The sequence below is a fragment of the Betta splendens genome, chromosome 17 (genome assembly GCF_900634795.4).
Source record: "Betta splendens chromosome 17, fBetSpl5.4, whole genome shotgun sequence".
Classification (NCBI taxonomy): Eukaryota; Metazoa; Chordata; class Actinopteri; order Anabantiformes; family Osphronemidae; genus Betta; species Betta splendens.
Genome location: NC_040897.2, coordinates 9,049,940 through 9,071,107, shown reverse-complemented (window position 1 = coordinate 9,071,107; position 21,168 = coordinate 9,049,940). Strand labels below are relative to the sequence as shown.

The following is a 21,168-nucleotide window of genomic DNA, read 5'->3' as shown; positions in this document are numbered from 1 at the left end:
TGTGTCCTCTGCCAGGCCACAGCAAAAAAACAAAAACAAACCCAAAACCTGACATTGTGCTCCACACAAATTGTCTTCATGGAGGACTATGATGTGGACATGGACGAGGAGGACGACGGAGACGCGGCGCAGGGCCACTGGTGGGAGGACTGTGGCGTGTACGGCAGTTCTGACCTCCAGGGGCCGAGCGCAGGAGGCGGCTGCATGGTGAACAGCCGCAGCTGGGCCGAGGAGCTCCGCGACATGTGTGTACAACGAGCCGGGGACAGTGGACAACGTTACAGCGGAGGGAGGAGCAGACTCTCCAGCATCTCTGTGAGTTGCACTCAGTCTGAACATCACAAACACTCAATTACTACATTGGTCCCAATAAATGTCACTAGAACTACTACATTATGTTGAATATTACAGAAATATGAAGAATTGAGATGCTGATTATAGTTGGCCCCTGATGCTTATGAAAGATGACTCAACCTGTTATTTAGCCTAATTGGGCCACAGCGCCGTGTTTGTGTACGCACGTGTGAGCACGAGCACCCAGTGTTTAGTGCATCTCTTACGCCTCATCACACTTGAGCCCGTGAAGTGGAATGAGCCCGGAGGAGGAATGTCCTGTCTGCTATGATAGGAGACGGGACGAGCGGATCATGCTATTAAATGCCACTGATCCGACGCAGACGCCGCGTCAAAACAAATGAGTGTTTACTGATCAGCCACAGCCTCTCTGGTGTTTTTAACCATCCTTGGAACTCACCGCGTCACCCACCTTGCTCTCAACCAGTGATCTGCTCTCATTTTACCAGGAAGCACATTTCTAGAAGATGCCATTTGCTCTTTATCTTAAAAAAAACGAATGAGCCAAAGGCAGAAAGCAAACGATGAAGACAGAGGAGCAGATAACGGATCAGGAGCGTAGCGGCAGCGCTGAGACCCCCATCCCCCCCCCCCCCCCCCCCCCCCCCCCCCCGCCTCCCTCCTCCACTTCCGCCGCCTCCCACTCTTTCCTCCCTCCTGCTCCCGCTACACCCACCTGCCCTCCCCTCGCCGCTTCCTTTCTCTCGCCCTCCCTCTCCTGCACGGAGCTGCAGTATATGAGCCGGTCTCCTGGGTCTAGCTCCACTGCAGTGTAGAGAAGGGCTCGGTGGCTGTCGTAATAGGATGCGCTGAAGGATGGTGCACCAGGAGAAACGCATTTACCAGGTGTGTGCGATTTGTGTTTGCATGCGCGGCATCCTGTGACATTTGCAGGTCTAGATGACAGGCGTCCATGATGGATGTGCTGCTGTGTGGTCATAAAGGGAGCGGGTGTGCTCATATGTGACATAACATCTCATCTCTGCATCCTCTCCTCTCTATCGTTTCATTTTATGATATATTGTTGCTATGATTTTATGAGATGTTCTGTTTTGTAAGTGGTGCACAGATAAATCCTCAGTAACAGCAACAATAAGAGGGTTCTGCTTTATATAATGTTATTAAAGGTAAAATAGGTTAAGTGTGAGTCCGCGTGTGTTGGTGGGGAGGACATCTGGCCCAAGTGGACGAGCAGGTATTTGAGTGCTCGTTTGGAGAATGGGGGCGATTGACCGTGATTTTTACTTTTACGTCACAACCTCATCTAATGATGCATCACAAAAATGTGTGTGTGTGTGTGTGTGTGTGTGTGTGTGTTGGACCAGTTTCGACAGTGATGCACTGATATTTAAAATATGGAAGGTTTGAAAAAAGTGGGCATTTAGTTGTGCTAAAAAAAATCTAAAAATAGAAAATCCCGTCACAGCCACGTCAAGGTAGTGACGGGACAATTTCACAACCTTAGGGGGCAAAAACGGTTTTCTAGCGGGAATGAGGTGACTCACGGCGACTAGAGAAAGGGCAGCGAGAGGAAAAGGGTTAAAATTAAATCAGGGCGGTGAAACTGGGTTGTTGGGAAACCGCACGAGGCATCATTCCTGTAGATAAATCGAAGGAGAGCAGCACAAATGCCAGTCATGACACAAGGCGCCACATACGGGAAGTTGTGAAACATCGGGACGGAGTGACGTGGCACTTTGAGTCGCCAGTGGCATTTTACTGACCGTTAGCTGACGACTCCATGAAGAAGAAGGGAAAAAGGAAGCACCACTTTTCCGATGACTATTGATTATAGTCATGTGGTTGCAAATAATTCTGAAAGGCCCTTAAGTTTTTTTGATTGCTGGTCGAAATTATATGGTGGTCAAAACCATTCATTCGTCCATTTTCTATACAGAGTGCGAGGGTTGTTGATTTCTCCCATGATGCATCAGAAACAGTCAGGATAAACAACGCCTGCGTATCCATCGACATCATCCTCCTTCATGTCCTTCCATAATGTTACTGTCTCTGAGGCGGGGGGTGTTTTCTAATTTTGGCACCTTTTATGAGTATTAATAGCTGTAATCTAAACAGCAGCCTGTGCAGCCTGCTCACCATCAGTCAAGCACCCAGCGGCCGCATTCGCACTAATGCTGCTCGTATTCCGGCGTTTCTCTGTGTTTCTGGCAGGCCCAGAGGAATGAGAGAGAGTCCATCAGGCAGAGACTTGCCCTCGGCAGTTTCTATGACGACGAGCCCGTCATCTACACCAGCTGCAGCAAAAACGGCCCTTCCTCCCGGTGGGTTTGAGTCGCCTGCGTGCGTGTTATCGTTTGATCAATGCGGCCTTTTGAAGCCTGCCACCAATATTTGTGTCTTTTAGATCCATGGCTCAGGGAAGGATGACAGCCAGAATCTCACATTAGCCTACATAGCATCAATTTATTATTAATGATCAACAGGAATATTGGAATATGAAACATAACATAACAGAAGGTTTTATAGATTACATGTACTCCATTAGGAGCCTCCTTAGACCAGTATGAGGCTCTTTAGTGTCCACTGTCCAAATCATTAATCAACACAGAATGTTCTATTTGTCACATATATATGTTCCACATAAGATTGTGTATTTGTCTCAATTCACAAAGCAAACATTTTCTTTCTTAAAATGCCACAGTGCATGTCTTCCAGTGTTTCCTTTTACTTCAGTGGCCTGATATCCAGCATCTGCAAAACGCCTGAGCCCCATCTGCCTCAAACACAAGCGCAGATAATTTACTGCCCAGCAGAGGGAGCTGTTCAGTGCTTCTCTAAACATCTGTAAGAATAGGGACATAATCACTGAACTGGATAAAAGCCCTTTGGTTTCCTTTAGTTTGTTACTGGAAAGTGTACTGACCGTGAGTCCTTTGGAGAAATAGGGAGTCATTAAGCAGCACAGTACACGCAGATGGGTGAGAGTTTATCATGTGTCCTGTCTGAGAGGGATTAAGGCAACGAGTGGTGGAAAACAATGCGTGACTCACTGACTGACCGACGGCAAAGAACAGTAAAAGGTTTCCCGGAAAACCTATTTTTTACTGTCAGATCGCGGGAAACGACATCCAGCTGAACAATAACTCCTCACAGCAGCAGCAGAACAAAGAACTAAAAGTACGAAAAGAATGAAAACGCGGGAGGTGGCACAGTGGTGAACCTCTGTTGCGTGATGCTGTGCTGAGGCAGAAACCTAACTTTAGCACTGCCCCAGTTTCATGAGCAGCGTGATGATGGAAGAGGTTCCCACAGTAGCGTGGCACCTCCTACAAAAATAAAATGCGTCATGTTTATCAGTATTTGGTAAATGCAATTTTTTTTGTCTTGTTACATTTAGTACATTTATATTATGTATTTTTGACATGTCAGATTTTATTGCTCTCATTAAAAAAGCAATTTAATTATTTTAAAATTTTCTCTTAAAGTCAAAAGTCATCACGCTTGGAATATGCTATGCACTTTTCCTTGAAACTGATATTTCATTGTGGACCCAATAAACACTCAGACCCAAGTTGCATTACATCAGGCAGGTTGGTTAACCAACAGCGTCAACGCTGCTCTTTCTCCTGTCAGCTCTGACCTGGAGTAACTTTCTTTATATTGAAGGAGAGGGCCGCCCCCAGCTCTAAGGCCACGGGCTGACGTTGGGGGAAGTGCAGTTTGCCTGTGGTCCATATGCTTTGAAAGAAGAAGTGATGTCTGCTATAAGTCTGCAGCTCTGATTGGTGACTCGGCAGTCATGTGACCTCCAGCGATGCTTGAGGTGCACATTCTGAGCTTTGGTTTGTGGTGGAAATTCCAGTACCATCTAGTCCAGTTGATGCCGTGGGAGGTTCCTTGTGTTACTACAATGATCTAGAATTCAGTGAATGATGTTTTGAGCTCCTGGAAAAGCTGAGGTTGAGGCTTCAGTGGCTTCTTTGTAACTAGGGGCAGGACCTTATTGTTATTGCTATTACACTGGTGCTTTCAGTTGCTCTAACTATTAGGGAAAAACGCATGAACATAATTCTTGAGTTTATCTGTTATTAGTACATGTTTTATCTTTGAAGGTTTTCCCCATGTCTGAACCTGCTCCCTTTGCACTTTAAGAGCATTAGAGGTCTGAATGGGCCTCTAATGTACCTGTACGTTGGGGCCACGAGGCTCAGGACTGCAGCCTATTAATCCTGATGCGTTTAGAGCTCTGGTTGTGAATAATATTACGCTTCTGCTGAAATAGAAAAGGCTCTGAATGTTTCCCTTAAATGCTAAAAGGAACTAAAAGGAACCATGAAAAACACCAAGGGACTTAGCATTTAGTGAGAAGCTCGTTTGGCATCAGCGATAAGTCATAAATCATACATTTTCGTGATATATTTCTAAAAAGGAATATTTGCAAGAGCTGGATTGAGTCTGTATTATCATTTGTCACGGTCGAAAAAAATCCAGCTGATGCTCCCAGGAATGTGACACATGATCACATTTTCATAACAGTTTTGCTTTTTAGTGGAAATTACTAAGTGATTTTTTTTTCCTTTTACATTTCCTGCTTCTGTAATAGGCTGAATAACAATGAAACGTGTGTTCTGGCATCAACTTTTTAGACCCAAGGTTCTGCATGTTTTGTCCTCCTTGTTCAAAAAAGTTATGTTCTGTGTGTGTGTGATTTTCCCTTTTGTCCCCTTTGACTTTCGCTATGACTTAAAGCCCGTGTTCACGGCGCGCGTGTGTTCCCACCCAGGCTGCAGAGTGGGGTGAACCTCCAGGTGTGCTTTGTCAATGACAGCAGCAGTGACAAGGACAGTGATGCTGAGGACAGCAGGACAGAGAACAGTTTGGACACGCCGCTGTCCCCTGTGGTACGTTCAGCTCATTCAGGATGTGTGTTTCACGCCACAACCCTCATCTCTCTTCGCTAATGACCACTGAGAACACCGTGGCGGACGCCTCGCGATCTTACTTCCACTCGTTGCAGAGCAAGCAGAGCTCTTTGTTATCGGACCGGGACACGGCGGAGGAGGACTCGGACCCGTTGGACGACTGCAGCGGGTTCTGGCGGGTGCAGCGGCGCCTGCAGGAGGAGGCCCGGGTGGCGCTGGCTCTCGCTCGACCGATGGCCCGCATGCAGGTGGAGGTGGAGAGGCAGATCCAGCTGCACAGACGTTCGCCCGTGGCCGACCTGGTCAGTGTGTGCATTTTAAATGACGGTCATAAATCCATAAAAGCGATGGGAAGTTAATGATTCTACGCTGCTGTTACAGTAAAAACCAACACAATAGAGTCCACATGCTGTAGGGACTTGTGTCCTGAATACAAAACCAGTCAGGGTTTAAAAGGGGATTTGCACATATTTATGAGGAAGAGAAAACCCCTGATACAAGTAAACAAAAGAGCAAAAAAGTGTCCTCTTTCTGGAAAAGGGGCATTTTTGACCATAGATACAAAGACCAAACTGCACAACAGCGTTGTGTCATATTGTGCCTCCTGTAGTCACGTCTCGTCTGCGTCCGCCTTCACAGCTTCCCCACCTGCCTCACATCAGCGAGGGTTTGATGAAGCGAAATCTGAGGCAAGGAGACATGAGGGACATGAGCCTGGGCCAGTTGCAGGTCATCACCAATGACTTGCACTCGCAGATTCAGAGTGAGTAGAACAGACACGGCTCCACGTGCGCTCCACTCGCACACCTCCATGCGACGGGATCAGACGCCTCTCTTATGTACCACAGGTCTGAACGAGGAGCTGGTGCAGCTGCTGCTGATGAGGGATGAGCTGCACGTGGAGCAGGACGCCATGCTGGTGGACATAGAGGACCTGACCAGGTAAAGCCCCCCCCCCCCCATGTGTTCTGACCGGGTCGGCGCCCCCTCTTTGACCCCCCCCCCCCCCCCCCCCCCCCCCCCCCCCCCCCCCCCCCTCCTGTTTATTGTGCCAGGCACAGCCACCAGCAGCACCAGGCGGAGAAGGCGGCCTCCAAGTAAGCGGCCCCCCTCCCCCAGCCTCCCGCTCCACCGGGCTGCCGCCAGCGTCATCAGTGAATCTCCACCCGCGCCCGACCCCGGCGCACAGTATTTACGCACACATTGCACCACGGGAGGTCGTCCGACAGACATCTACTCGAAGCTGCGCGGTCTCGGCTGTCGGACGCGGGCCCGGTTATGTTTGTGCAGGCTTCTCACTTCCACTCAGGATGAATAATCACGGCGTATATTTCATGTATTGCACATTTATGATTTTGCACAGTTCCCTCACGTATGTTACTCCTCGTTTGACTGAACGTCCCCTGCACACATTTGTTTAATCATTCTCACACTAATAGCACTGTGTCATCACTGTTTAGCTGTGCAGTAGAAAATGATAAACACTGTATCTGTGCAGCTTCGTTTCCCACTTGTGTTTTAATGCTGCTGCTGCTGCAGCCTCACGACAGACACTTTAAACACAAAATGATATTACTGTACCTGTTCTCACCTGCTTTAAGTATATTTAGAACTATATTTGCTAGACAAATGAGTTGTTGCCGTTTGTGCTGTGCTCAAAGTGAGAAGATGTGGTTTCAACAGTATTTTAGGTTACAAATTGGTAAAACTAAAAAAAAAGGCTGAAGGCATGTTCCTAGTTCCTGCAGCCTCTAAGTAGAAATATGCAATTAATTTCAGTTATGCTTAATTTGAAGACCAACCTGACAATGATAAATATATTTTATCTGTTTTAATGCTTTATGACTAAGTAAAAATTATTTAAAGGAGGAAGAGTGGGGTTTTTTGGTCCGGCTGTGGTTAGATGTTATCACTCAGCTTTTTATGAATGTCACACATTTATTTTCTATGGTTCGCTTTGTTGATAAATGTACTTTATGATTGTAAAACAAAACAACAATAAATGTTTTTGAGCGTGTGAACTGAGTCTACACTTCAATGGATTTCACATGGGCAACATCTGGGTTCCAGCTAAGCATGTGGGTTGACATTAACTGAAAAATGCAAGACATGAAATTGTTTCATCATCATTGAGACTCATGGGAAAACAAACCTGGTGTTGTTCACGTATTTAGCTGCATAAACAAGACAGCTTAACTTTTTATTAAAATTTAAATTAAACAGCAAAATATTACATTTAGCATTATTTCATCTTTTTTTTTTCTTAGATCATCACAAATACAGCTGCCTGATATTTATTGTAAATGCACTTCAGCGTCTCTGTTCATGACGTACTGATGATATTGGTTAGACAAATACCACATCATGCTTTCACTCTCTTCTGTTAGGAATTGTCAACAATAAACAATCATCATGATGAGCAGTAACTCAGATGTATAGGTCATTTACTCATCGGTGTTAATTCCAGTTTCATTTAAGCATTTAGCTATATAAGGAAAGAAAGGAAATTACACAAACTTAACTTTGTACTTTCAATTTACTATTAGGTGTCAATGTTAAGAAGGGAAGTCCCTGCATCACTCTGGGTATAAAGCATCCAAGGATGTCTGAGCTCAGTCAGTCTCACCAGGAAATCTGAATCGCCAGCCTCCTCCAAGATGCTGCTTGTCAAGCTCTGTGAGTATAACGCAGACTAACCAGACGGCCTCAAAGTTCAACATTCAGGATTTGGATTCAACTGTTTGTTTTTTAACAGATTTTACTCCAACGCTGCTGCTGCTGCTGCTGGCGCTCAGCTCTGCTCGGTCTGTGCCGGTGACGAGCCGAGGCCCCGGGGCCGGCTGTGTCTTTCACGCACGGAGTCTTCTAGGGAACATCACAGCGGCGCTCACACAGGTAGGTCTCCAGCGCTGCATTAAGCTTCCTGAGCCATGTCACCTTTTGGGCTTTACCTCCTTTTCGTGGACGATGAACGATTCTCCCCTCCTCACAGAGCGACTTGTTCAATGGCATCAACTGCACAACGCAGAGTGTGGAGCTGTACATGGAGACGAACACAACGGCCGTGTGTGCACCACGGGTACAGATGTGTTTGCATAATTCTTTTAGTACAATTTATGTAGGTTTATGTAGGACAGGACTAATGATTAGCTGTAACGATACTAATGTACAGATTCACTGAACCTTTGCTGAGCTGTGTCTTTGTCTTACAGGGATCAATGTGCACTGGATTCACTGTATCAGAATTCAGTGAGGTGGGTTAATTCTGTCCCCGTCTTTAAAGAATTGTTATAATTATACAAGTCCTAAGGTTTTACTACAGAGTAAAGGAGTACCTACTAAATACTCTTATTGCTTTGCATTTTACCACAGGAGTCGTGTATGACAAGCATCGGGAAGGATTTGCTTCATTACTACAACATTTTGAGCGATCAGCCGGACCCTGACAGCAAACTTGGGGAAACGGTTCTGTTCAGCCTCAGAGAACTTATGCAGGTGCTTTACTTCCCACAATACCTCCCGTCTGACTGCATATTTAATAGTAAATGAACATAACGGGGTCATGAGGAAATATTTTGTGGGACACACAAAGAGACAAGAGCTGAAAACACGAGTGTTGCTATTTCATTAACCATTAAAGCTGGTTTCATGCTAAACGTCCACCATCTGCTCTCACCAGAACTGCTTTGGATGGACTCGACCCACAGACTTGACATCGAAGCAGGTGAGTGATAAATGTCACAAGAATAGTTACGACCAATTAAAGTGTAATTGTTAAGTTGCATAAGTCATGTTGTCTTTGTCCTGTTGCTTTAAAGGCTGCTGCCACCCGTGACTTTGATGGAAGACTCACGCTCTGCAAAGTGCTGAGAGGCTTCCAGGTTCGCAGCGTCACAATAAACAGAGCCCTTGGATACATAAACTCTGGCGAGCACACTCAATGACTTCTCACTGAGCTCTAACTCAGTCATAGCATCTGTTAGTTATACTAACAAACTGCATCAACTGCAGTCATAATTTATGTTAAATCAAATAGTATAGTTACAGAAAACAGTTCAGTCTACTTTAAATATTTTAAGGGTAGTATTTGTTATTATGAACAATTGATGCAATTTTAACAACCAGATTAACATACTTTTAAAAATGTGTAATTACCTCCTTTGTTTTATTTATTTGTAAACTATATTTATTTGAACCTGAAATATTTATTTTCAGATATTTATTTTGACGTCATTCGCCTGTTTCTGCATGAAATAAAAATGTTACTAAACAAATTTGGTGCTGTTGTTTAGTCTATTCTACATGAACAATGTGTTCAATTTACAGGAAAACTAAAAAACTTAGAGAAAATGTGTGCAACTGGACCATTTCTCTGCATGAGTGTATTTTCCTGTAAACCGCTCATCCCAGCTGAGTCTCTGAGGACACAGCCGTTGGAAAGTCCACTGTTATTAATCAACCTGATGTCAGGTGATCACGATAAAATCTCTTCTGATATCCAAACAGATGTGAAATTCAACCAAATATAACCACTGTCTGGGAGTTTAGACATTTTACTGTATATTCATATATTTAAACTACAATATAGGTCAATATGCAGAGACCAGAGTAGAGTAATCAGTGGAATGTCCACGTAGAGTTTTCTTAGTCAGACACAAACTCTGTGATGTTTTTATATTCTCACGGGATCATGTCAATGCGGTTACCTCTGTGCCCAAAGGTGCCAAGCTGAAAGCCACCCACTTTCAGTTTTATGAATGATGTTTGAAAGGTAAACGGACATAATACCTGACTGAAAGTGAAATAACTTTAATAGCACATCCTTCCTTCTTCACTGGGACTGGAGCAGTGCAGGTCTGTGGCTCTTGGGGTTAAAACAGACCTTTGACGCTGTTTCCACAGAGAACAAATGATACTGTTTATACAGGATGAGCATGATGTAATTAAGAAAAATGACAGCACTGAAAATGTCCCCCGGTTACCACTAGATTGACCACTTTATTAGGTACACCTGTACTCTGTTATTAATTCTACATTTGCAATGTTAAAATGGCTCCATTTTGAAATTCATGCTCTTAGGAAAGGGGTAATTTTACCATATGTTCATTACTGAAGTCATTGCTAGTGAAGTTTTATCGCGGTACATTATTATTTTGCTTTGGCCACATTAAAACTACTGCAATTAGACCCCAGCTAACACTTGACCCTATATGCAGACATTTAGGTACTTACTCTACAAAGGTCGACCTATTAAAGAGAAAGTGTTTTTTTTGTGGCAACATGCACGTTATGAAACATATAGTACGACTTCATCCGCGTAATATGGCTTACACGTATTGCTACACGAACGCTGGGTGGATGATGTGCAGTATCTTTACGCACAGGCTGAACTTATTTACTTTAGTGGCGCCTAGTGGAGAATTCAGGTTACTGCACGTGCAGTGTGGACAGACTCAATGATAATAATTATAAATAAAATGCTGCTTCTTTAAATTAACAGACGTAGACAGATTTGAAATTTGCTCAATTGTTTATAAAGTGATTGTTGAGAGGACAGTTGTTGTCATCCAACATTTTCCATGTGTATGGTGTAAGACTGGGACTGGTTATATTAGTTGTATTAGGAAGAGACCCTAAAAAGTCACTTGATTCTTTTTCTCAGTAAAAAAAAAAATCTCTCACGGGGTTTCATAACCTGCTGCATGAGAGGCCTGCTTGTTTCTGCCCTCCTCCCTCCAGAGAAGACTGTGCAGCTGGGACCTCTTACTGTTCTCATATCCGGTCAATTAGCTTCAAGGCCGACACATTCCAAATCAATACGTTCCCCAGCGAAGCAGGTCGCCTGAGACCGCGGAGAGCAGACTGGCAACCAGTGAGGACAACAAGCAGCAATTTAACAGCAGTCAGGACTAATGTCTTTGTTCAAATGTCAAATCTCCAGTTATACACCTTTAATGTACACTACACTAAAATGTGTGTTTGTTACAGGTCCTAACCTCCCGCTTTTGTTGGTTTGGTCTTGGACGACAGCAACAAATTTGTCTCCGTTATTCGATATTTGAACTTTACAAGCATCCCGCAGTCAATCCGGCTGCCCGAGAAGGGCTGCAGCAAACAACTTAATTAGCATTGCGGCTTAAAGCACTTAAACTCATTAGGCCCGTGCAAAACACGAGTGGATCTGAAGAGGCTCTGTTGTGTGTACTTTAACCCAAGCGCACAATGCATCCTCGACAAAGCTCCGTCTCACGTGAAACCAGCTATTGTGAACTGCAGGAGAAAAGCAGGCATGCTATTAGGGAGCACTTCCCTCCATTACCGCCCACAACCTACTCATCATGCAGTCACATTATTGATTAGCCATTGTGAAGGTAAATGATGTAATATAAAACGGTTGCTTTGTGTGCCACATCCAGGAAAGTGATTAGTCACAACTGTCCGCAGAAAAGGCTGCTTCTTGAAATGATAAACTGCATGTGTATTCATAGACTCGTCACGTACTCCTGACCTCACTCGAACCCTGACTCCACACGGAGCAGGACGAATGGCGCAAACGGAGCGTGTCAGCACTTCGGACAGCGCCACCACTGGTCGATTTCCCGGGCGCCTGTTTACTTTGACAAATACTCGAAATAAGGCGTTAATGACTGCGATCTGCAGGACGCTCATCTGGATCCGCGCTAAGTGCATAATAAATCAGGGGCAGACCGTATTCCACTTAGGAGTTAAACGGCCGTCCATGGGCAGATGTGTTGCACAGAGTAGACGTGCGCGTTCTCCCGAGCTGTCCCAGTTGTGTTGCGGTGGGAACATGAGGACACTGTTGGTCCGCAGCATTATGATCTCCGCGTCCGCCTTTCACACAGCTGCCGCGTAGCCTCGCCTGCATCCTGTCCCCCCCCCCCCCCCGCGGCTCCTCGCCATAGAGGTTCACTGGATCGTTGCCCACGTTGGATCCCACCGGCGATGTTTCTCTACAGGTGTCACGTCCTGGCGGTGCTCGGCGGCTGCTTCCTGGCGCGATGCGTTCACATCCGAAAGTGCAAACCGGACACTTGCGGGGACCGCATCTTCCAGGAGAACAACAGCACCGGCCTCACCTGTTGCACGGCTTACTACAACATCGGCCTTTTCACCCGCAAACTCTCCGGGGTTCTCATCATGCTGCTGCTCTTCGCCGTGGGATACTTCGTTCAGAGGATGCTCTGCTGGAGATCCAGGCAAGGCGCGCCGACGCACAACGGACAGCCCGACGTGACCGCGTCCCAGGAGCTGCTGGTGGAGACGTGCACTCCGTCCAGCTCCATGTCTCCGGTCACCGCCGTTCAGCTGCCCTCATACGACGCGTGCAAGCGTCTCCCTACATACGAAGAGACAATGCGGGATCACGGGAGTAAAGGAGGACCAGAGTTTCCTATGGGACAAGCTACGTGACACGGATGCCAGGTCTTTGTAAAACACGTAGTAAACGATGCTTTAGTGTTTGAAACTCAAATTCCCATAGTTGAGTTTGTGTGTGCGTGTTCTATAACGGGGCAGGAACTCCTCCGCAGTATTAATCGTACGCTTCTGTGCAGGATGTTTACTGTTGTATTGATTGCTGCTCCGTTTCCCCCTCAAGGCAGCGACTCGAGCCTTTGATAAACCAGCTACAGTAGTCCGTCATCGGAATTCAACGTGTCCTTCTTCTGCGCATCACTTTGCTTGAGTTATCTGAAAATAAGAGCGGCGATGATTGTCTGAAATAAAATCCCACGCAAGTCCACGGGCCACTTATTCACTTAATAACTTTAAATATCTTGCGTGAAAGCTTAAGCACCAACAATGGGTTATCACCAACCTGCAGCACAAGTCTGCGATATCTCACTATTGGTGAAATCTTAGGGAAATGCCTTTGTGAGTGTTAACGCACTTGCCCATTGTAATCGACTAGTTCACTAATTTAAAGAAGGCAATAAAGCACATCTGTCGTGCGTAAAGGCTGGTGGTTGCTGTGCGCCATGACGCACTTAGCTGTGCCTTGTGTTTCAGGTGGTATATTCATAATAGTTTGATAAAAACCTGTCTATGACTTTAACTACAGTCAAGGTTCTTCTTGTGCGCAAAAGAATCATTGCGCGAAAGAAATGGACAATATTGGTCTCTGCAGATGTAATTTATTATTGGCGTAAAGTTGGTTTTATTACAATAACTCATTTGTTATAAATAAAGCTTAGCGCCTGATTGTCGCTCTGATGTACTGCACTGTTTCCTTCACGTTGTCCTTCATCGCCGTAGTGTCCCGTGGGAGTTTGACCATTTGGACTATTCGACCGAAGGCCTCCTCCACTCCGAACCCCGTCGACGCAGAGCAGGGCTGCACGAACCAGTCGCGGTCGAAGCAGATCTTCCTCAGGTTGAACTTGTCCTTGAGCTCGGTGACGGTCAGGGCGCCGCACACGTCCTGCTTGTTGGCGAGCAGAACGAGCGGCCGCTCGCGCAGCTGCTCGCTCCTCAGCGTGTTTTCCAGCTCCCGTCGCGCCTCGTTCAGACGCCCCCGGTCGGAACTGTCCACGACGAACACCACGGCGGCCGTGTCCGCGTGGAAACTGGGCCAGTGCTCGCGCATCTTCCCCTGGCCGCCGACGTCCCACAGGGTTAAAGCGATGGGCTTCCTGTTCCTCCTCGCCTCCAGCATTTCCACGTTGAAGCCGATCGTGGGGACGGTGCAGGCGCTCGCCCTGTGTTTCAGTCTGTAAAGCAGCGTTGATTTGCCGGCGTTGTCCAGCCCCAGGATGAGAACTCGGACCTCCGGTTGTGTGGATCCCCGCTGGCCCATGACAACGTGAACTGATGCGACACTCATAAATTTGTGTCTTCAGATATTTAACTTACACGAGTGTTTTCCACGCAGTATTTGCACAGTGCGTTGCCCGGGCATTAATAGATGAGCCATTAGCCCCATATCTACCACATCTCTCGGCTCAGCGATAAGGTGTCACACGGGAAGCAAAGTTTGGACCCGTAGAGTTATTCATTGTCACTGCAGGATCAGGTGTTACGTTTTATTGTCTTTTCATTTTTCATGCATCAGTTTAGAAAGTAGTGTTATTTGCATGGGAACACAGTGCATAGTCCCATTTTGGCAAAAACGAGGAGGATCAGGAATAAAGCTTTTGTCCCTAATATTTTTAAATACCAGTTTATTTAAAGTCAAATAAACAATACAACCAACCAATACATAAATAAATAAACAGTCACCAACCAAATAAAAAAACTTCAGCTTCTCGCTGGTCCAGTGTTGGTCTTCATAAGAAAAAATGTATTAAAATGTGCATTTATTGAAACGGACACACGGAAACAGTGACGCCGGGTTCGGTGCCTCAGACACTCGGTGCTGATGTCCGTTCCTGCTGCCAGACCAAAAAAGTCAAATAATAGGACAGGAAAAATAAAAGAAGGCTCGTCAGTCACGGGAAGGATGCATTTTATGCCGTGACACTGTGGCACACTGCATCTGCACCCAAATGATCTCCGGAGCGACACGACCTAAACTCCCGTCATTTATTTGATCCAGTCCACGTCACATTGAAACAGTAAAAGTAGAAAAAAACGGCTCACCATCAAAGAAACAGGAAATTAATCCTGTTCTTGAGCCACGTGGCGCTGTTGACCTCACGCCACCTTTCAATCAACAATGTCTCAGGTTAGAGACTACATCTGTATTACGGTGATTAGTCCGTCCCCTCTTGCTTCGTGGGTGCAGAATGTGCAGCCCACTAAGTGCTTTCAGTCAGATGGCGACTGGCTTTTTTCAATCAAAGGCTTCATGTACTTCATCTCATGGTCTTGTTTCTGGTCAAGATCTGCTCCATTTCTCCCCCGGCCTCACCCACACGCCACCGGTTGGATCGTCCATCACGTACACCAGTCCGTCGTTGTCGCGGCGGCTCGGGGACCAAGAATGTGCCGCTGGTTTCTCCGGTTCTCGGACGGTGCAGTGAAGACAGACGGGCTGACTGACCGCCTTCTTCCGAAGGCGGACGACTGAGGCCGGAGATGACGGGGCGTCCTCGGCGCCATCTGCGCCGACGGACTGGAAAATCACCCTCGCTTCTGTGGAGGATTTGGATCCTTGCTGTCCCATATTGTGGCTAAAAGTCCGAACACTTAAAGGAGGACGTTTAAAACCCAGTACGGTTGTAGTTGGTTGAATGGCACGCGTCTTGATCCGCTGCCTGCGCACGCTTCGCTCATTTATAACGTGAGAAATATTTACTCTATGAGCAAAGACCTTCCGAAAACCTATTACGCACTCGGCTTTGCGGTAATTACACCCGAGTGCTGCAAAGCGGCCCCGAGGCATTCGGATCAGTGGGTGCTGGAGCTATTCTAGGTCCGTCCACCTGGTGCGGACCGTCACCGACAAGCACTGGGGAGCTGCCCGGGCCCCTTCTGGAGGCTGCAGCGCGCGGAGGGCTATTTGCAGTCACCCCACAAACACGCAGGGGAGCTGAGCTCACGTTTTCACGTCACGCCAGCTCCTCTCAGCGACGAACACGGGCTGAAAAAAGAAACACGAAGAGGGAGCGCGTTTGGGAGCAAAGAGCCTGTTTAATACTGTTACACACAGAACGTTTTTACACTGAACTGCGGCTCGTCGTGTGTGAATCATGGACTCCAGTGAAGGTGATGATGGGCTTTTATTTTATGATTTTATTGTAAACTCGTTTTTGTGCAGAATGACAGTGAAGTGAATTTTCATAATACTGCCGAACATCGAAAAACTGAAAAATAAATAAGGCATTTATTAAAGTGTAAGTAAAAAAAGGCTTCTCCAAATTATGCAAACAACAACAATTGTAAGTCAAATATGGTTTACTGTAGCTTCCCTTCTCACGTTGCAGCTGTTGATGACGCCGGTTATTGCTTCGTGCATATCATATCTGTAGCTGAAGCTGCAGCTACAGTTTCATGGGTTGTTTCTCATCGCACCTGAGGCCCTGAAGCCGTTCCCGCCGCCCGCATCACGTGGAACCAGTGTCCACGGACGCACGTGCTGCAGGTGGCGAGTGAACGCAGACAAGCAAAGCACATGCCTCGCAGAGCTGTTCACATTCGCTCCACGCGACCGCGACGCCAAGAGGTGAAGGTCAGGAGCAGAGTCAGGTTGTGCACACATGACAAAGCTCTTAAGGTTAAATAACGGGATGAAGAACTTGAGCATTATGTGAAAGTTGCATTACTCTTTAACTGTCTGTATGTATTTGTGTGTGTGTGTGTATGTATCTTACAGTATCACTCATCTCGTGCTGACTTGAACAGAAACACTCTCATCCGTCCAGTCTCCAGTTACCTCTCGCCCACTGGTTTAATCCCCACATGTGTCAATCATCTCTATTGATATTCAGATGTCCACGCTCCAACTACGGCTAAGCTAAACACTTTGGTTTTATACTTTAAGAAATAAGAAATTTAATTTTAGAATTCACACTGAAACAGAAAAAAATTAACCCTTAAAGCCATAACTGGGATATAATTGTGTTTAATCATATCATTTAGAGGCTAGTTTATTAATTTCATATAAGGGAGATCAATTAATTTAGCCAATTAAAGTTCATTTTTAAGTGACTTTCTTTAAATGATGACTAATTGAACTAAAATGAAACAAAACTATTTAAGTGCAAACACCTGATTAAGCCAATTAGTGTTTTTTTTGTATATTCAATGCCTATGTTTACTTACAGCCATTGTTTACTCCAGTCAAGTAAACAGGAAGTGAGTGTGATACATGTGCATTGCTTTGAGTCAAATCAGGGTATGGATCCACTGGTGTCTTTATTTAAACTCTAATTGTTCAAGCCTAGCAGTGAAACACATTAGGATCCCATCACTGAGCTGGAGCAAGCAGGGTGACGTCAGTAGCTTCCTGCAGTTATAGTTAATTCCTATAGGCACTATTTGAGGACGCTTCCAGTGGAGCTGCACCATCCGTGCGCATGTGCAGTAAACAGTAGTCAGTGAGCAATCACAGTCTAATGTGTGCTGGTTGGAGTGGCTGGTTGTCATGTCTGCATGAGACATGAACCTGGCGGATGGGTTTAGTAAACCTGCTCCGCTTGCATGTCTTCACCTGATTTAGAAACATAACTAACGTGTGTGTTGTTACGTGTCGGTGTCTGCATGTGTCGGTGTGCACAGATTTCAGCGTCCATACGTCCCTGCTCCATCCACAAGATGGTTAAAAAAAAAAAACTCAAGGAAAACGTTGATGACAGTGTGAGCTCGGGGCGTGGCCTACTCCCCCGCCTTGCTACTTCCTCCAGCTCCGCTTTTGAACTTCACCACCATGACGGTGATGTTGTCGGGGCAGCCGCGGTAGAACGACTGGAGGACGATGCTCTTCGCACCGAAGTGGGGCTCGTCGAGACGCTCGCGGACGAACCGAACGGCCTCCTCGTTGCTGAAGGCGTCCCACAGGCCGTCGGAAGCCAGGATCATGAACTCTGGCTGCAGTTTGTCCAGGTCAAAGGTCATGATATCAGGGTCGGGGATCACGACGTTGAGGTTTTTCAGTGGGTAATCCCCCAGAGAGCGGGACATGGCCAGGATGCCCTGGACTCTCCAAGAGCCATTGAAACTGATGAAACCTCCTGGAAGTGGAAAAATTAAAATCAGTTAAATAAATATATATAATATATTTTATATATTATATAATATATATTTTATGACATAGCTTAGATATTTAAGTGTTTTTCCCTAAAAGGACCACCAGGGGGCAAACAAGTGCTCCACATTCAACCACAAGGAGGTGTAGTGCAGATTAGACCAGTCCACACTTTATTGTATGCTTCATTGTGTACCTGCCCTTTTGATCCTCTTGCGTTCTTTGAGCTGATAGGGTTTGTGGTCATGCGACAGTGCGACGGCGTTGCCGTCTTTGTCGCACAGCACCCCGCGAGAGTCCCCGACGTTGGCCACCGTCAGCTCTCTGTCTGACAGCAGCGCTACCAGACACGTGGTCCCTGCGCAATTAAAACCACACAGCACATTTAATAGTGCAAATGCTGAGTGGACTATGGGCAGCAGCCCTTTAGTAAACCAGTGACTGAACCAGGGGACTCTGTGAAGCAGTGCGCCACTCTCCTCCCCCACCTGACCTGCTTCATCGTGGCTGGCAGAAAGCTTGTCCAGCATCTCCCGATCCACGGCCAGGATGCGCTGCTCGAGGACGCTGGCGTAGGAGAGAGTGCTCTCTCTCTTCTCCCTCTCGAAGGACTGCAGCTGCTGCTTCAGTGACTCTGGCAGGTGGGCCTTCACATAGTCAGCTGCAGCCTGGAGGAGGGGGGAGAAACAGGGGGGGATAGAAATCAGTTTCTATAGGCTTAAAAACACCAGCCTATGTATAAAGGACAATGTAACAGACTCAGAATGTAACTGCCTGGAGTCCAAAGTAACATTCAGGGAAGTAATAGACAACCTGAGCATGATTATGGGAAACTGTGATGACTCATCTCTCTCTTGCTGAATGAGTGAATGCATTAATTTACTGAATCATGGAGTGGGACACAGGGAGCTTCGCAGTAGCTGAACCAACCTCATAATTAACACGGATGCAGTGGGAGGATGAACGCCACTTCATACGGATTCAGGATCTCTTATTGACACTGCTGCTTCATTAAATCCTATTCTCCCCCCCTCTCCTCAGTCCGTCTGTAACTCCCGATTCAGGGATTTACAGCAAAGAGTGAAAGGTCTGTGCCAAAGTCCCCGCTCCAAAAGAAAGCAGAGCCTGTAAATCAAGTCAAAGTGGAGCAGCCATGTGCAGACTCAGCCAGAATTCTAATTATAAAAGTGACCAATTCTGGGCCTCTGCATAGTAAATAGTGTCCAAGATATTATTTACACACACAGTACGTTTTCCTGACAATGATTTTCACATTGAGTGATTGATTGAACACAGCCTTTTCTTTTTTTTCTAACCCACAGCAGCAGTATGATGTATTATGTATTTGTTCTGACAACATCTTTGGGCTAAATCCAACTAAAGGCTCATGAGTCAACAGTCTAACAATCCTACTTTACTGTGACCACTGCAAAGGAGGCGGATGGCGATAAAGCATGAAAAGATAATAAAAAGGGACACAACAAGAAAATACATGAACATAAACTGGGTGAGACAGAAAGAGGAGGAGGAAAGAAAAACAGCAAGATAGAGAGAGTCCAGAGTAGACAGGAAGAATAAATATTAGTTTATGGGACAGGAATAGAGTGACCCAGATGTGTAAACAAGGTCCACTCTCAGTCTGTTGACCCCCCTCTGTGTGACTGAACGCAGCCTGACTGCAGGTCCTGCAAACAATCTTCAGTGACTGGAGAGCTGCCAGAGATGAGGAGCAAACCAACAAGCTCCACAGACAAACCAAGGAGCTCCACAGCGGAATCACCCCCTTCCGTGTTTGTCCCACCTTAACATGAAATATTAAGTCAACAGGAAGACAGGTGTCCACATTTGAAACCTAAGCGGTACAATTAAGTGCGGTGGAGCCTTCGAGGATCACCGGTCTTCATGCTGTGACAGATGGCATCCAAGACACGTGGTTTAAAGGCAGCCATGAGAAAGCACTGACCCTTGGCAGCACAGACCCACCCACCACACACACACACACACACACACACACACACACACACACACACACACACACACACACACACACACACACACACACACACACACAGAGTGGGATGGAGGTGGTGTTCACACAAAAGAATACAATGGCGGTGGAGGGGAGGAGACAATGGGGGGGGGGGGGTCTGTTGTGTGTCTGTTCTTATTCTAATAAGCTACTGTGGTGCTCAAGAGTTTGCTGGTTATGCCCCAACCTATTTTGGCTTTATTGATGAATATTGTGTTATCCCCCCTTAGAAACATTAAAGCTAGTATATTGGAAGGAAGCTCTAACCCCACACGTGCAGCGGGTCTGAACCGGGACCTGCAGCACCGTCTCCCTCCCAGCCTACCTCTCCACCGTGACCGTCAAATATCCCGAAGATGGACGGGTGGCTCTTGTTGGCGATGTCGGTGAGCACCTCGAAGCGGTCCTCCATGTGATCCCGCCGGCCCTGTATGGAGTACACGGCCACGTTGTTGTTCTTGAACTCCCAGGTCTTGGAGAACTCCGCGTCCAGGACGCTGAGGCCTCCCAGCCGCTCGTTCTGCATCATCTCCGCCACTTTCCCCTTCACCATCTTCACGGCGTCCCGGCTGGACTTGACGATGGTTTTCACCTCGTCGGTGTGGAAGAAGTAACTCCACAGCGCCAGGCTGATGCACAGCAGGAACAACGTCTCCGGCCTGAGGAGAAAATAACGCATGATCCGACCCAGAAGAGACAAGAGCGTCATTGTGTCTCCTATCATCACACGCAACCGAACTGCGGTCTGCCTGTCTCCTCTTTTGCGCAAATCACTCCATCCGCTCCGTGGAAGTATCAGTAGATCGATTCCCTAGTACAACATCTGACAACGATTTACTGCGACACGTAAACTGCCCGCCGGAGCGCCGTTTTCTCTATTCAGTGCGCATTCACGCACTGTGCGCGGCCAAGTTGCGGACAGAAGCGCGAGGCAGAGGCGGACAGGACGCCCTCGTGTGAGGTCTCAGTTCAACCCGCGGCTCGCGACACAGCTGCAGGAAGATTCGCCGACTTGACTGGATCTCTCACGGTCCATTGTGGAATTGTTGGCTTAGGCCCAGCCCGGAGACAGACGTGGGAGTCACCCGTGGGGTTGAGTCGACGCTGAGATATGACGGCGTCCCGTCTCTGCGCCTCTGACCCCGTTTCTTCGATAGGAATATGCGTCTGCTCAGTCTCCGCATCAACATGGCATTTTTCGCACACACGCCTCCATTCTTGAACTGCGTCAAAGCACCGAACCGCGGTCGAGCTTA

General features: G+C 46.8%; 4 protein-coding genes across 5 annotated transcripts; 2 read left to right on the top strand and 2 right to left on the bottom strand.

The window, feature by feature from the left end:
• Nucleotides 1-1,041: 1,041 nt before the first annotated feature.
• Nucleotides 1,042-7,258, top strand: zgc:153615 (uncharacterized protein LOC777747 homolog). The gene is made up of 7 exons (XM_029132587.3): nucleotides 1,042-1,200; nucleotides 2,527-2,636; nucleotides 5,099-5,216; nucleotides 5,333-5,539; nucleotides 5,877-6,000; nucleotides 6,086-6,179; nucleotides 6,293-7,258. Exons 1-7 carry the CDS (start codon nucleotides 1,171-1,173, stop codon nucleotides 6,336-6,338), a joined length of 729 nt encoding a protein of 242 aa, XP_028988420.1. The 5' UTR covers nucleotides 1,042-1,170; the 3' UTR covers nucleotides 6,339-7,258.
• A 149-nt stretch (nucleotides 7,259-7,407) lies between these two features.
• Nucleotides 7,408-9,505, top strand: zmp:0000001127 (interleukin-12 subunit alpha). The gene is made up of 7 exons (XM_029132588.2): nucleotides 7,408-7,913; nucleotides 7,993-8,132; nucleotides 8,230-8,316; nucleotides 8,450-8,491; nucleotides 8,610-8,732; nucleotides 8,917-8,961; nucleotides 9,056-9,505. Exons 1-7 carry the CDS (start codon nucleotides 7,895-7,897, stop codon nucleotides 9,179-9,181), a joined length of 582 nt encoding a protein of 193 aa, XP_028988421.1. The 5' UTR covers nucleotides 7,408-7,894; the 3' UTR covers nucleotides 9,182-9,505.
• A 3,872-nt stretch (nucleotides 9,506-13,377) lies between these two features.
• arl14 (ADP-ribosylation factor-like 14) lies at nucleotides 13,378-15,659 on the bottom strand. The gene has a single exon (XM_029130971.3). It carries the CDS (start codon nucleotides 14,080-14,082, stop codon nucleotides 13,450-13,452), a length of 633 nt encoding a protein of 210 aa, XP_028986804.1. The 5' UTR covers nucleotides 14,083-15,659; the 3' UTR covers nucleotides 13,378-13,449.
• Nucleotides 15,660-15,806: 147 nt separating this feature from the next.
• Nucleotides 15,807-21,133, bottom strand: ppm1la (protein phosphatase, Mg2+/Mn2+ dependent, 1La). Of its 2 annotated transcripts, XM_029130959.3 has the most exons (5): nucleotides 20,998-21,133; nucleotides 20,238-20,571; nucleotides 18,377-18,551; nucleotides 18,080-18,241; nucleotides 15,807-17,869 (listed from the first exon to the last, which is right to left on the bottom strand). In XM_029130959.3, the coding sequence occupies exons 2-5, from the start codon at nucleotides 20,463-20,465 to the stop codon at nucleotides 17,514-17,516; spliced, it is 921 nt and encodes a 306-aa protein (XP_028986792.1). In that variant the 5' UTR covers nucleotides 20,466-20,571; nucleotides 20,998-21,133; the 3' UTR covers nucleotides 15,807-17,513. The 2 variants fall into 2 exon arrangements, with proteins under 2 accessions (XP_028986792.1, XP_028986791.1); XM_029130958.3 differs by having other exon boundaries at nucleotides 20,238-21,107.
• Between the last annotated feature and the right edge of the window lie 35 nt (nucleotides 21,134-21,168).

Bases quoted from the DNA above. Each gene is read 5' to 3' on its own strand.
- zgc:153615 (XM_029132587.3), top strand. From the start codon at position 1,171: ATGGTGCACCAGGAGAAACGCATTTACCAG. The intron at 1,201-2,526 runs GTGTGTGCGATT...TGTTTCTGGCAG, and splicing joins AGGAGAAACGCATTTACCAG to GCCCAGAGGAATGAGAGAGA. The intron at 5,540-5,876 runs GTCAGTGTGTGC...CCGCCTTCACAG, and splicing joins GTTCGCCCGTGGCCGACCTG to CTTCCCCACCTGCCTCACAT.
- zmp:0000001127 (XM_029132588.2), top strand. The intron at 8,133-8,229 runs GTAGGTCTCCAG...CCCTCCTCACAG, and splicing joins TCACAGCGGCGCTCACACAG to AGCGACTTGTTCAATGGCAT. The intron at 8,492-8,609 runs GTGGGTTAATTC...ATTTTACCACAG, and splicing joins CTGTATCAGAATTCAGTGAG to GAGTCGTGTATGACAAGCAT.
- arl14 (XM_029130971.3), bottom strand. From the start codon at position 14,082: ATGAGTGTCGCATCAGTTCACGTTGTCATGGGCCAGCGGGGATCCACA.
- ppm1la (XM_029130958.3), bottom strand. From the start codon at position 20,636: ATGATAGGAGACACAATGACGCTCTTGTCTCTTCTGGGTCGGATCATG. The intron at 18,552-20,237 runs GTAGGCTGGGAG...CCCCTCCTCCAG, and splicing joins TTGACGGTCACGGTGGAGAG to GCTGCAGCTGACTATGTGAA. The intron at 17,870-18,079 runs GTACACAATGAA...TTCCACTTCCAG, and splicing joins CAAGAGGATCAAAAGGGCAG to GAGGTTTCATCAGTTTCAAT.